At 38.9% G+C, this 15,556-nt stretch overlaps 1 protein-coding gene across 1 annotated transcript in view; it reads right to left on the bottom strand.

The window, feature by feature from the left end:
• Positions 1 to 3,814: 3,814 nt before the first annotated feature.
• LTA4H (leukotriene A4 hydrolase) overlaps positions 3,815 to 15,556 on the bottom strand; it is a 35,776-nt gene continuing 24,034 nt past the window's right edge. Inside the window, exons 10-19 of the mRNA XM_075274544.1 lie at positions 14,948 to 15,018; positions 13,698 to 13,809; positions 12,795 to 12,939; positions 11,235 to 11,338; positions 10,997 to 11,067; positions 10,016 to 10,070; positions 8,637 to 8,732; positions 7,972 to 8,054; positions 7,233 to 7,337; positions 3,815 to 4,079 (exon numbers count right to left, since the gene is read on the bottom strand). Of these exons, the coding sequence (XP_075130645.1) occupies positions 3,959 to 4,079; positions 7,233 to 7,337; positions 7,972 to 8,054; positions 8,637 to 8,732; positions 10,016 to 10,070; positions 10,997 to 11,067; positions 11,235 to 11,338; positions 12,795 to 12,939; positions 13,698 to 13,809; positions 14,948 to 15,018 (963 nt within the window). The 3' untranslated portion in view covers positions 3,815 to 3,958. The remainder of the gene's footprint in view (positions 4,080 to 7,232; positions 7,338 to 7,971; positions 8,055 to 8,636; positions 8,733 to 10,015; positions 10,071 to 10,996; positions 11,068 to 11,234; positions 11,339 to 12,794; positions 12,940 to 13,697; positions 13,810 to 14,947; positions 15,019 to 15,556) is intronic.

Raw genomic sequence — 15,556 nt, 5'->3', positions numbered from 1 at the left:
ATATATTGTCATGCAGTATATAGTAACAAAACATTTTAGGACCACATGGGTAAATACATTATAGTAACTCCATCCCTGTAATCTATATTTAACATAGCTGTTGACCACAATTGTAATGTCATTTTTGACTTGTGTGTAATGTTGCTAATACTATTATACTTTATTTTAAAAGTTATCGCCTGAAACACAATTGGAACTCCAACTTTGAATACTGTTTTAGATCTGAAATTGTGTATTGTATCTAAGAATAGGTCTCCAGGCACACAAACTGTGCTAGCAGTGTTTAGATGGTGGTTTGAAAACTGTACATGGGCACAACTGCATATTAAATCACATTAAGCAAATGTTTTTGCACGAACATAGATTATGGTGAGCTTCACAAATAACTCTGCAGTCTGTTCAACAGTTTTCCTATTTGGTAAGCCAGTAAGAATATCACAGAAAGCAGCATATCCAGATCCAGGTTCTTGTGCAGTATTGGATAATTCCAGCCTGGCCCCATAGGGAACTGTACATGGTCTGATGAAATTACATAGGGTGCTTTTCCTCTTCAAGCTCCGTTTTCTTTATAGCCAGAGAGATTAATTTTTGAGCAGGTATAAAGACTGTGGCAGCAGCAGACTGCTACCACTAGTTCAATTGTATTTAGACATTAAAGGGGTTGTCTGGGATATTTACTCATATCTCTGGGTAGGTCATGTGACCACCCAGGGACATTTTCTGATCATCCGGTGATGATCAGTTTCCCCATTTCCAGAAAAGGATAGTCACCACTACCCCCCCCCCAATCCACTTCATGCATACTTGCCATCCACGGCTTCTTCCGGCCAAAAGGGTCCTCCTGTACTGGTAGGGCACTGCTGCCAGAAAATCACCTCTTCTGCATGTCCACATGCACAGTAGAGGTGACTCATCAGGGGAGCATGCACACAATACAGGAGGAGTCTCACAAGAAGAAGCCATGGAGGGTAAGTATGTAATATGGGTCGGGAGTTAGGCTGAATAGATAGGGTAGGATACCTAGACAGGGAGGGTTGTATGGGTGGGGGAAGAGAGGGGTTAGGAAGTTACATAGCAGAAAGATGTAAACAAAAGCAGGATACACTAGGGTCCCCCAAAGACTCTCAGAAATCACTCAAAACACACTAAAAAGTATATAACTACACTTATTAAAGGGGCTCTATCATTGGGAATTTTTTTTTTTTTTAAACTAAGCACATACTTGCATAGCATTTAGAAAGGCTATTCCACACCTACCTTTTGTATGCTAATCGCCTTTGAATGAGCCCGTTTTTATCCACATGCTAATTGGCTTCAGTAAGCACAGGAGGTTCCCAGCGAGCACTCCTCTGTGGTGTTCTCTCCTATGTGTGTGAACAGGGAGATGAGTCATCAGCAGCAGCCTGTGCTGTACACACATAGGAGAGAGTAGCAGAGGGTGCATGACACTTCCAGAGTGCACAGTGTAAGCTAATTGGCATATGAATAAACAGGCTCATTAAAAAAAACTACTGAGGTGATTTACATAAAAAGGTAGGTGTGGAATAGCCTTTCTAAAGGCTATGCAAGGATGTGCTTAGTTAAAAATGACTTTTCCCAGTAATAGAGCACCTTTTAAACCATTAATAGCACCAATAGACTATTTAAAAAAAAAAAAAAAAAAAAAAAAAAAGCCTGGAAAACCCCTTTAATGTAATAGGAAGTGCTTATCTGTTTAATGAGAACGAGTACTAAATCATAACTGCTGGGTCAGCAATGAATTTGCTCTTATTTATGTTTGGTGAGTATATGTAATACATCTCTAAATGGTTACAGGCCGCGGAAGAGCACAAGCACCGAGCCCAAAGTCTGAATATAATCTTCCGGGGAATACCTGCTAGCACAATACTTATCTGAGAACTCTTAACACTAAGTACGGGTAACTGAGTCCACAATGATGATGTGACAGCTCATGGTTATTGTATAATGCAGAGGACACTTTGGGTCGCATCTCAGCTGCCGATACAGACTCAAATTCATAATTTTTATTCATGGAAGCCTAGAAGACTACCACTGTGTCATGAGAAATTTATTACACTTTAGATTAATGAACCAGTTTGCCTTTAATGTGATATGTGACTAATAGTAGCAATAGTTGTGCACCTAAGGAATACACCTTTCTGCCTAAAATGAATGACCAGTTTCATGTTTTTGACCTTTCTCTGTACAGTGAAAGTGTTGCAGATTACGTGAATTCCTTACTATGTAAACTGTCATTGAATGGATGCATTCTTGTGTATCACAACCAATCCTCACGGAGTTCACCAGTCTGAGCTATGTCACTGTGACTTGACTGATGCACTTCACCTCTATTCATATATTGTAGTAGCAAAACAATTTGCAGCTATTTTCACTAAAGAGATTTACATAAAACCAAGCTTGTTTTGCAATAAAAATAAATCGTGGTGCAATAGTTGTAGCTGTCTTAGGTAGATCGCAAATCGGCAGTTTAGTCTACAGCAAGCATGCAGTGGCCGACCCACCAGATGGATATTTAGCAGTATTCATCTCATGCTCAGGAAAATAAGAGTATCCTTCTCTGAATGTAGAACTCAAATGGAAAATAACCTTCATCTATTTACTGGGTGTTCGTGGCTTACTACAATTAATGTTGGTTGATATGAACACATCTATGCAAAACTTTTATACAAACTGCTTACATGAATTTTATACAAATGAATAAAATTATTTTTCTGTATTTGCGTTAAAGGGTTTGCTGCAGTAACCAATGCATTCTGTACAGTCTCTCTTATAATTGGAGTACTGAATTTCTTGCATCATAATGAACAGTGCTTAAAGAGAAGCGGTCACACTGGACCTGGTGTTTGATCTAGAGCAGAAGTATCATAAAGATTCAGTAGAACTAGTAATTTATTCACTTCAAGTGCATACAGTGATGGTTGTCAGTCACTGAATAGAACAACCTACTGGACGCCAAAGCTTAGAATGAGGAAGTATCACTAGTTGGACTGAATCTTTTACCACTGAATCTGGATACATTTCTGCTTATCTCCTCTTGTTCTAGAACGTGCAGATTGTAGATTAGAATCAATTTTCATTGTTTACTTTAAAATTATGGGAGAGTTTAATATGCCAGCTTTATGATGCATATATTTGTGTTTAAGACATCTGTGGGCCTTACAAGACGCTCTTCTAATCTGTCTTCCAATGAGTCCATGTAGACATAAATGAGAACTTTTTAGCCCAAATTAATTCTATAAGGTAAGACATCCTCTCATAAGTACGGTGTTCAAGCAAGATGTGCCAAATCAGAGGAAAGGCCAACACTATTATGAACCTGGAAAACTCTTTTATGCTAAAGCCCCACGGGCTGTAAACGCAGTGATAAAGCCGCCAGCTTTTCCGTAGATATAATTGACATGACGTGTCTGCATTGCGTTTTTTCTGCAAAGGGGGCATGGGATTTGCATGAATCCCATCCCCTTTGCTTGCACTGTAAAACGCTGCAGTTTTTCCCGCAGCGTTTCCGCCGTGGGCAAATCGTGGGGTCCCGGCCTTAGGCTAAAGCATTGTGGTACGCTGCAGGGAAAACTGCTGTGGGCTTTGTTTCAATTCATTCCTATGAAGCAGTGTTTCTGTAGGTATAATTGATATACTGCCATTTTCAAAGCTGTATCAGTTTTGGAAATTGCAGTGTGGCCGCAGCATTGTTTTTACTGCAAAGTGGGCATGGGATTTTCTCTGACTGTAAAATGCCATATGGGGCCTTGGCCTTAATATGAAAATAGAAGCTGTATCTCTAAGAAAAAAAATAAACCTTGCCATCATGATTTATTGAAGCATAGAAATAGTGAGTTTGTTCCAATTCTTCTTGTCACTGTGTATATACAAGATTAAGGCAGTAGGTTTTAAATGGTTAGATTTACTACAATGAAACAAGTATTGTATATAAAATACATTAGGCATTCACTTGCAAGTCTTTGGCCACCAACATTTCAGTCACTGGATGCATGAATGCCCTGTTCTTGAGGAAGGTGCTCACCGCTTGATCTCGAGCTTTGTCAAAGTTGTATAGGTCCCTACAAGAACATAAAGTAAAACTATTAAATGCCTTTTTAAGATTTATACACAAAGCAAAATCACCCACAAGAGGGAATATGTGCTGCAGGATGCTCTGATAGTATCACTTTTCTGTGGTGGTACCATGAGAATTGCCCAGTTTTGCACTGGTCTACTTTGTGTGTCATGTTTATCTTAGTTTGGATAGTAGAGAAAAATCTGTGATTGGTTGTTATGGATACCTGGAGTAAAGCTGTGTATGAACTTTGTATAAGTGTCAACCACAGCACCCTGGGGGGGGGACCCAAAAACTATTAAATGCCTTCTCTACAGTGTTTACATAAGAAAATCCAGTGGCCAGCAACACAATTATGGGTATTTTAACTCTCAATTAAATGTCACCAGTTTAACCCAGGAGGAAGTGCAGTGCTGCCTACATAACACTAAAATAGAAAAATATGGCATGTACTGCTGAGTTCTGAGGGAATTAAGGACAGTGTTAGACCCTTATATTGAATATTTAATGAGTCAGTAATGACTGGGTCTGTTCCACAGGATTGGTCTTAGGAAATTTGGTGCTAGTTTTCAAAAAGGAATACAAAGGTGAGCCTGGGAAATATCAGCCAGTAAGTTTGACTTCTGTGGTGGGAAAGATATTTGAGGGCTTTCTAAGAGATGCTATCCTGGAGTATCTCAATGTAAATAATCTTATAACACCAAATCAGCATGGGTTATGAGGAATTGGTCCTGTCAGACTAATCTGATCAGCTTCTATGAGGAGGTCAGTTCAAGGCTGGACATGGGTAATGCAGTAGACGTGGTGTACCTGGACTTTTCAAAGGCTTTTGATACTGTACCACATAACAGGTTCGTATGTAAAATGAGGATGTTGGGACTGAGGGAAAACATATGCATTTGGGTTTGCAACTGGCTCACTGATAGGAAACAGAGGGTACTTGTTAATGGTAAATATTCAGACTGGGCCACAGTCACCAGTGGGGTGCCACAGGGGTCAGTATTAGGTCCTCTCTTGTTTAATATCTTTATTAATGACCTGGTAGAGGGTTTACAAAGCAGGGTGTCCATATTTGCAGAAGATACTAAACTCTGTAAGGTAATCAATAATGAGGAGGAGTGTAGAATATTACAAGGTGATCTAAGGAAGCTGGAAGCTTGGGCGGAGACTTGGCAAATGAAGTTTAATGTTGACATATGTAAAGTAATGCACTTTGGTCGACGTTAAAAAAAAAAAAAAAAAAGTATGATTATGTAATTAGTAGAGGAAAGGTTAAACAAGGTAAGTACAACACTCAACTTACAACAAATAAAAAAAAATTGAAAAATACAGAATACATAAAAACTCATACAAAAAGGACTTCTAAAGGATGACAACTATACAGGAAAAAATACCAAGTCAGCAGAATCACAAATTGCAATCATAGCTCAGATACACCTCCAATATACATATAGAAACATTACAATCATGTTGGCTATCATCACTACATGAATTGTCTGGACAGGGTTCCTAGTAAGATTTATTGGACCCCTAAAGTATATTGTGAATTTAAGATGATACGACTCAATACACAAGTAAATCACATAGCAAACAAAGAGTATGTCGCTTAAAATCCCAAAGTACAAGTCGCTACCATCTATTGTATTACCAATATATCTCCAACAGGCTCTCCTGCCATCCTTTGGCATACGATACACTATGTGTAAGATGTATCTACTTATTAAATATTAGGTACAAAGGTCTATCTATGACCATGCATAATTCCCTCATAACTCAGGGGTGTATTCCATCTGGACCACGCAATTTCTCTATTTTAGTGTTATGCAGGTGCCGCAACACTTCTTCCTGGGTTAAACAGGTGACCTTTAATTGAGAGTTAACACTACCCCTAATCATGGTGCTGACCAATGGATTTTCTTGTGTAAACACTTAATGGGTCCCGTAAATCTTACTAGGAACTGTGTGTTTGTTTGTTTTTATATATATATAATTTATAGTATGTTGAGTGTACTTACCTTGTTTAACCTTTTCCTTGATCTAGTTGCTGGGTAAGGACATACCTATTTGAGGGCCTTATGGTATTGGTGGGGGATTATTCACTTGGTAGTGAGTTGTAAGTACTAGAGATGAGCGAACACTGTTCGGATCAGCCGATCTGAACAGCACGCACCCATAGAAATGAATGGAAGCACCTGTGATGCCGGCCGGATGCCGGCAAAGTCAGCGTCACAGGTGCTTCCATTCATTTCTATGGGTGCGTGCTGTTCAGATCGGCTGATCCGAACAGTGTTCGCTCATCTCTAGTAAGAAACTTTTTCCCCCGGTGTGCTATGTTTTCTCGTTCTTTTATGTACTTAATAGGAAGTAAGATTGCTAATGAAAAAGACTAGAGGACTTAATAGAACTAATAAAAGTGCAAAGAAGGGCAACAAAAATGATTAGGAGAATGAGTGGATTGGAGTTATTCAGCTTAGAGAAAAGACGTGTACAGGGAAGATGGAATAATGTACAAATATATGAAAGGACAGCCCAAAGAGCTTTTTAATGATGTTTTTACTCCTAGGACAGTGACAAGGGGACATCCACTACGTCTGGAGGAGAGAAGGTTTCACCAGCAACATAGAAGGGGATTCTTTACAGTAAGAACAGCGAGGCTCTGGAACTCTTTGCCCCAGAAAGTGGTGATGGTGGATTCATTAAACAAGCTCAAAGAGAACAAAACTACGGATTGAAATGGAGCAATTGGCATAGGCCTCATGGGTTGTTTTGCCTTCCTCTGGATCAACACTGTAGGGTTATAGGTTGTCTTCATCCAACCTTATCTACTATGCAACGCTTTGTCTAGAAAACTGTCCCATAACCTTCAGGCTCCTGGCTATTGTTTCTATCATTCACGTGGCTGATGTAAAGCATATCTCTAGCTGTGGCAACATGTCTGCTCCATAAACGTACAAAAAAAAAACCTAGGATGATGCATTCTCCTTATAGCAGGAAATAAAAAAGAGGCCCAAGCACTGACAAATATTAATAAATCTCTGCATAATTTGAAACTATTTGGTAAATTAAGTATTAAAGGATAACATTATTAATAGCCTAATGTAGAAAAACAATCACTAAAAGTAGTTTTATTTCCAGATCCACCACCCACAAATCTTACCGATATAAGGGACGTGTAAATTTCATCCGGCCCTGCTCTGTTGCCATTTTTAAAGCCAAAGGAATAGCGTCTTCCCACTTAGCACGAATACAAAGTCGTAACCACCTATATGTGAGGGGAAAACCAAATAAAACCTATTTAAAACAATACCACAATTTAAGGCTATATTCCAAAGGGGACAATGATGTGTAATACAGATACCAGCCATAATATTTGTGAGAGGTTTTACAGCAGTTTAGAATAGGGTTGCAGAAAGCTCCACCACTACCTAATCCAGTGGTTCTTAACCAGGGATCGATAGAACCCTAGACCATATGCACGGTTCATTTTGTGTACCAGTAAAAAAAAAACAAACATATATCTATGTCTTGAATTTGGGGAAAAAAAAAAATCATATCTGATTCATCACTAAAGAAGGGTTCGGTGAATGTGCATAAGAAACTGGTGGGTTCGGTACATCAAACAAGGTTAAGAACCACTGCTCTAACCCTATGATGGCAGTGGTAGAAAGTGACCGAATACAACTGCTTGCATTATTTCTCGCTGAAGTTAATAAAAATGCAACATTATTGTCCAAAACACAAAAACTTGTTAGTGACTGACAATAGGCTTTTCATGTAAATAACCAGCAGAGGGCAGAAGCAATACATTTGAGATGGTAGATGAGGGGTTTTAAACAGTCACATTTTAGACTTCCTCTTCTACATTGTGAACTAGCTGTAGGTCTTGTGTTATATACCTGAATAAAATTTCAGAATTTTTGACATTATTGAAGTTGTATAACTCTTGCATACGTTTCACATGAGAAACAGGCAATGGATCCTGTAGAGAATGAAAAGAAGATCAGGGTTCATATTTGAGACACACATTGTATCTGATGACAAAAGGAAAGAAGTTGGAAACTGATTTATAAGATTTTGCTAACCAAGAATACATGCTTAAAAATCTTCATCTCTTGACTACCATGTATTGGAACAAGTAATGACATATGACAACATATACTGAGTAGCAGAAGAGATATGACAGTCTCATGATCTAATAATATAGCTTACATTATAAAATGCTACCTTAACCACCACCCCACCATTTAGAAACTGATAACCTAGACATACACAGATACTTTCTGAGATGGAAAAAAAACCAAAACCTCTTCATCACCAATGTAAAGAGATACCTAGTATAGTTAAAACAGTTCAATAAAATCTCACTGGAATTGTCCATTCTCCTATCTAGCTACAGAAAAACAAAACCAACGATGATGATTTAACGCCTGTGAACAGATCATTGTTGTTGGATACTTGGTTGTCTACCTACTGTAAGCATGTTTAATAAACTGGAAACAATAAAAAGCACTTTGCATAATAAAATATGACATATTTGCCACGGCAAAGCAGAGACAATTACCTTAAGAAGCAAGAGAGTCAGGAACTCAATTTGCTGATGGGATGATAACTCTTTCACATCTGCTGCCGTGAATGAACTCAAATCACTTTCCTTAGCCTAAAAAATGGACAGAAAAATCCAAATAAAAAACTGCAAAACTAAATTTTATATATATATATATATATATATATATATATATATATACACACACACATATATATATATATATATATATATACACACATATATACACACACGCATATATATATATATATATATATATATATATAAATAATTTAATTTGTATCGGTGCTTCTGTACTAAGTATGAACCATTAAAAACAATTTTTGGGTGGAATAAATGTCATTGTCTCAGAATATGGGAACATAAAGCAAAAATATGTTTGTTTTTTTAACAAAAAGGTATTTTACTTATTAAAACAAACTACCGTATATACTCAAGTATTAGCCAACTTTTTCAGTACAGTTTTTACGCTGTACTGCTACAGTGATGATATAGGACCCCCCCCCTCCCCCAGAAGCCTCGCTTAGCCCCACCCACCTTTTCCGCTGCCATGATGAACAACAGCACCAGCGCTGCTACAAAGATGGGAAAGGTAAATAGGATACCTTCACACACTCCCCCCCCCCACACACACACACTACTTACAGCCTGCAGTCATGCCAGCGCTCCGCTAAGAGCTAAGACAGATCCTGTATTTAGGACGACAATTTAATATAAGACACTGTCTTATTTTCAGGGAAACAAGGTATTAATGTCAGGCGTTTGGGGTTATTAATTTAGTTTTAGCAACTCCATGTGCCTCACATTAATAACAGATAACCCCATCATGTCCCTCACATTAAACCGTGTGCCCCATATAAGGGTTACTAATATGTGAGACATATGGAGGTAATAATAAAGTGCCTTAATGTTTAATGTAATAATTATTACCTCCATATCTTTTATTGGTATCTATTTTAATTTTTCCAGTAGCAGCTGAATTCCTCCCCCTCCCAGGCTTATACTCGAGTCCACTTTTCCCAGTTTTTTGTGGTAAAATTAGGGGCCTCGGCTTATATTCGGATCGGCTTATACTCGAGTATATATGGTATATAAATTGGGCGCTGTGGCAATGCTGTTAACCTGCTGCACAAAGTTAACATCTCACTTCGAGCACACAGAACTGTCCTAAAAAGTGCTGGTTCTTTTCATCACTCTTTTTTTGTTTGCTGTTTTTCAATAAAACATAAAAAGTACATTTAATGGTTCTGTTGAAATACAACAACAACAACAAAAAAAATCTGAGTTATAGCTCTTGGAAGATGATCATTGAAATAAAATAAAAAACATGCTGCTACAACTTTAAGAGCCAAGAAGATAAGTGTTGCATCTTTTACCTCAGTCCATTTGTTGGCCAGGTTAATGCAAGCATTGGCAAGAGTCATGTCATACCTGCAAAATATGGGTAGGAGATATGTATTAATGTAATGTCTGGTGCTCAAAGAGAAACTGCATACAGCTTTATTATTATCACTCCAAGGTAAAGGAGAGAGGAGATCACCATGTGACTGCACATAAGAATGACTTACAGCAATAGGTGGTGTGTTATTAAAAAAATAAAATTATATAGTGAGGATGCTGAAAACTGCTACAGGAGGCCTCGGCCATTATTAATGAAAGTCTGCAATTCCTGCGAGACTGGGCTACAGTCAGGACCTTTTATACATCAGAGTGGCAGAGGTGTGAATTTTTAATCAGAAGACATTGCTGTACAAGGCATTTATCAATGTCTGAGGACATACATTTGTCATGCAGATATGGACAGCATGTAGAGTTTGTGTCTATTTCAGAACATTTGTTAGCATCGGAGAAATTTATCATGAGCCAAGTGACATTTTAAAAAATACAGGAGACATTAATCATACTAATGGCCGCCTATACACAGCACCAAATGCTGGCCCTATGACAGTATTAAAACCGCTGTCCTCTGTGTGTCCAAGCATATTACAGACAGGTCATGTTAGGTTTGTCTTATCCCTTAGAAGCTGAGCATTTACCTCCAGTAGGCGTGCATAACATTTATTTGGTGTGAAGACCGCACTGTATGATTGTACAACTTTAAAGGGCTGTAATAACACTGGATCAATTGGGACACAGACAAGAGATCAGTGTCTTCAGTGTGAAGATGGCAATAGGCATCACCAAAGGGGTTGTACATGCCGATCTACAGTCACTTCATTACATAACTGTACAATGCATGAAGGTTGGGCAGCAACAGTACTGTACCCAATGGGAAACACTTTCATGCTATAAAGGTTTGGACTGAGAGAGATAAAGCAAAGTAATAATATAAAATATGTACATAAAATAAAACTCACTTTGGTTGCACTGGTGGCATCCCAGGTGTGTTCATCCACCCATTCCAGTCAACTTTATCAAGAATATCCACCTACACACGCAGGAAGAATACATATCATTAGCCTAGGCATATGAACAAGGCATAAAACACCATACAAATACTAAAGACAATACATTGACCTTCTGGATTAACATGATCTAGGTTTTTGTTGAGCTATGAAAACAACCAAAAAAAAAAATCCTTGTATGTATTCATACCTTGTCTTTGAAATATGAATACAGGAAAGCTTTCCACTCCTCTGTGGTTACACTCTTGTAAGCAAACACCTGTAAGTAAGTTTTCAAAAACCCCAGAAACACATCTAGAAAAGAGATAAGTAAAATAAGTAACAAACAATGGAGACAACAGAGCAGGAAGTCTGTAAGATGTAATGTCAACTAATAGCCGCAGAGCGGGGAATGATCAGGGAAGGGCTTGTCATTTTACTTCTCCTGTACAGTCCAGTAACACATAGCCATTTTGTTACTTCCCGTGGTGTTAGAGGACCTTTCACCTCCTGGGGCACATGCGGTTTTATATACCGCTAGAAAGTGGACAGTACGCTGAATTCAGTGCACCATCGGCTTTCACATTCTGTGTCCCCGATGAAGAGCTATTAGTGCCGGCACCGTAGTTCTTCACTGTCAGAAGTCAGTCAGGAACACCCTTCCTCACAGTAGCCCCTATAGCGCTGTACTGTGAGAGCGGTGAGGAACGTGCGCCCCCCCCCAGTACTCATCTATGGACAAGTACTATCAGGAGTGGAGGGGGGCGTTGTAATAATCAGACAGGCGCAAGTGCCAGCACAGTCATCAGAGTTTTGTAAGACTGCAAATCTGACTGGGCAACAATTTGGGGGCACTGAAAATAGGTTGTTACCAAGCTTTTTCAAAAACAGATGCTTGAAAATGAAGCAAACTGGAGGCATATCTCAGGAAGACCTCTGCTCTGCACCAAAAAAACACAATGTGCCTCTTACCAGTGACTGATAGCTGCTGAATAGCTGACAGTGCACCGGATCTGTAACCATAATGTCTGGCCAATTTTTTAATCTTTAGATTGGAGTAGTCTTATATTGGCATCAGAGGTAAGAGAGTTTAAAAAGATACTTCACCACCTAACACCCCAATTCAGATTTCCCCTACTGGGCAAATGAAACAAGTTGTACTAAAATTATATTACCAAAAATATACCATATATGAACCGGTCTCATTAACTTCTGCCTAGGTCACGTACCTTGGTCCTCCTGAGCCTTTCTCTGTCCTCATTAACTGCGGGCAGCCTTTTTAATATCCTATCGCACACACATGGAGTTATGACTGCAGAAGCCTGTCCACAGATAGTGAAGGTGTAGCAACCCTAGCCATCTAATAAACGTACAAGGGCATGACGCAAGTGGAAGTAACCAGGACGGATTGTGTCGCTGGAATAATATTTTTTCAGTAATATAATTATATTGGAAACTTGTTTTGTTTGCCCAGTACGGAATTTAAGGACACATGAATAGAATCAAATAAATCCAACGTGCAAAATAGAAGGATATTTTTACACAGACTAGATGATAAACTTGCAGAGCATTCCTTTGGGTTTACAGTCAAGTTTTTTTTTTTTGCTCTGCATCATATAGCAGTGTGTCAAAAATCCACAGAAAGCACTATAGAAACTCAATAAACAAACATGGGGATTATAAGGCTGCTTTATGTCAACATCGAATCTTAGGAGGTTTCAGAATGCACAGTCTTGATGTTTTATATCACTTTGAGTCAATTACTACAGACCTGGTCCTCCAAGAAGCTGCTCCAAGTGGAACAAAAGGGCAAATCCTTTCTCATATGGTACAGAAGAGAAAGCAACATCCACATCAACTTCATGTAGATTGGGGACCAAGTTTGTGAGTGGATTAGTGGCACCGAAGGTGTTAACCTGCATCCAGAAGCATATGCACAAAATATCAAACACTATTTACCAAGGTAAGAACTTAATAGCAATATATTGAAAAAAAGAGTGGCGTAATAGTAGGATAGGGGATAACTTGCAGATCAGTGGGGGTTCGAACCCAGGAGAGGTCAGGCAGAGTGTGCACCGCTCCATTCTTTCAGTGGGAGTGCTGCAGGTAGTTGAGCATTGTACTTTGTACTATACTGTAGCATCTCCATTGAAATGTTCAGACACTCAATCATCTGCAAACTATTCCCCATACTAGGAATATGTTATTATGCTCCTATTTTTTTTGCTGTGGCGCACATGAACTGCCCCAAAAGGGATCCACTGAGGCTCCGTTGCCCAAGGGCCCACATAAACCTGGAGCCAACACTGATAAAATGCAAAAAGTTTGTCAATTTTGGTACAAAACCCAACATCCAGCTTTAGGTCATTTGTTAAGACTAGCGTCACAAGGGGGAGGGTATAGCTTTACTTGCAAGATTTTGCTGTAAACTTTTGGCACAAACTGGTTCAGAGAATATCATACAACCGGGATAGTTCCAGCCTCTGATAAATTCCAGATTTGGAAACAATTCCTAAGGAAGCCAGGCTACAGGAATAAAAGGATGTCTACATGATCTGGTGTAAAGTATAAAATACTACAGTTTCTCCAAAATATATATATATATATATATATATATATATATATATATATATATATATATATATATATATATATATGATAAAACACCACATACCGCATTTTGAAGCTCTTTCCATCCCCCCAAAGCTTTGAACTGTCGGAACTGTTCCCCATAGAGAAGTCCATCAATTCTCCTCTCCAGATACACAGTGTGACCTTCGTTTAACCTAAAAAAAATAAAATAAATGACCATCACTAAAGGTCCTTAAAGGCTATATATACCTTTGCATTCATTTTTTTATTACTGATTTCTGTGTATTTTGGGCCAAATACTTTGTCCTAATTGGGGTCAATAAAAACTTTTGCTTTGTTTCGCTTGTATTGTAAAGCATTCCCACACAAGCTGTAGAATACTGAGTGATGGTCCGTTCTGGCCTCATCTCCTCAACAATCTCTTAGACTGAGGCCACACACCGGAAAGAGGTTTTTTGTTTTAATCCAATGTGAAGACTAGAGTCAGCAGAAGGGAGAAATGATTCCTTTACATGTCCCATTGACGCTCCTCCTGCCTTAGGCCACCAGTATAAGCACAATATAATGCAATGCAGATGTTTAGTGCTATATTGTATCAGTGAGCAATAATTGCATGTGCAAGTCCCCGAGGGGGATCTAAAAATAAAAAACAAAAAGTTGCAAAAAAGTTTTTTTTAAAAAAAATATAAAATAAATAATTATAAAAAAAATAATTGAAATCACCCCCTATATTTATTATGGTAAACGTTGTAAGTGGGGGAAAAATTCAGATTGCCTGAAAGTTTTTTGACCACCTATAAATAAAATAAATTATATATAAGGTTTGGAGGGTCAAAGAAGGACTTTTTCTTCCCCATAGACAGCAGCAGTCCTCACCATGGTCTGTGTTTCACATTGCTGCACACCCTCAATCACTTGACTAAGGATGCCTGCAATACCAGATGCAAACCAGGAGCACATGTGGCGCTATTTAGGAAAAGAAAATACCACATTTTTATCATCCAGTTTTCAGGTCCTGAGGATTTCTGATCCCCAACCAGCTCAAGCTTTTCTGACAACCACTATGTAATCTTATCCAGGCATTATCACTGGAGATGCTTAAAGTAGAAACAAACTCATCAAATTCTAGTTTTTGTGACAAAATAATTTTGACGTACAGTGGCATTCCCTTTCAATCTATAGAACATGATCCAATATAACAGGGTAACAGAACTGGAGTCCCATAAGGTAACATGGATATTGTTATGCTTTCCTCATCAGCTAAAACTATTTGCCTGGGGATGACAGAGACAACCATGTAAGGAGATGAACGACGCAGAGAAATGGACATACCAGAAGTTTTCCCAGGTTCTGTTTGTAACCAAGTTTCCTGTCCAGCTGTGTGAAATTTCATGTGCAATGACCTACAGATTAGATGGGCAAAAGTTACATTTCTGGTGTCAAACAGAACAGACATCTGTAAATATGGCTGCATGTACTGAAAAACCTCATTACGGGGCCAGTGCAGAGAACAGAAAATGGAGGATTTGCAACCACGCAACATAAAAAGTAATGCAAAGAAAATAATACATGTGAACTAAGGAGGTCCCATAGCCCCACCATTGCTCAGTCATAAATACACACTTATAGTAGTGTCAGTGGCCGATACTACAGTTCAGAGAAGCTCAAACCATAGGCCATCAATTCTGCACACCAGTAAAATCCTTCTAAGGGTGCATGCACACTGAGTAACGCCGGGCGTGTATGAGAGCCGTACACGCCGGCATTACAGCAGACTGCCGAACACTTCCCATTCACTTCAATGGGAGCGCTCATAACAGCGGCGTTTACGAGCGCTCCCATTGAAGTGAATGGGAAGTGTTCGGCAGCCCTGCTGTAACGCCGGCGTGTATGGCTCTCATACACGCCCGGCGTTATGTAGTGTGCATGCACCCTAATATA

Source organism: Leptodactylus fuscus, chromosome 5 (genome assembly GCF_031893055.1).
Source record: "Leptodactylus fuscus isolate aLepFus1 chromosome 5, aLepFus1.hap2, whole genome shotgun sequence".
Taxonomy (NCBI): Eukaryota; Metazoa; Chordata; class Amphibia; order Anura; family Leptodactylidae; genus Leptodactylus; species Leptodactylus fuscus.
The sequence above is the reverse complement of the archived record's forward strand: the minus strand, read 5'-3'. Positions and strand labels throughout refer to the sequence as shown.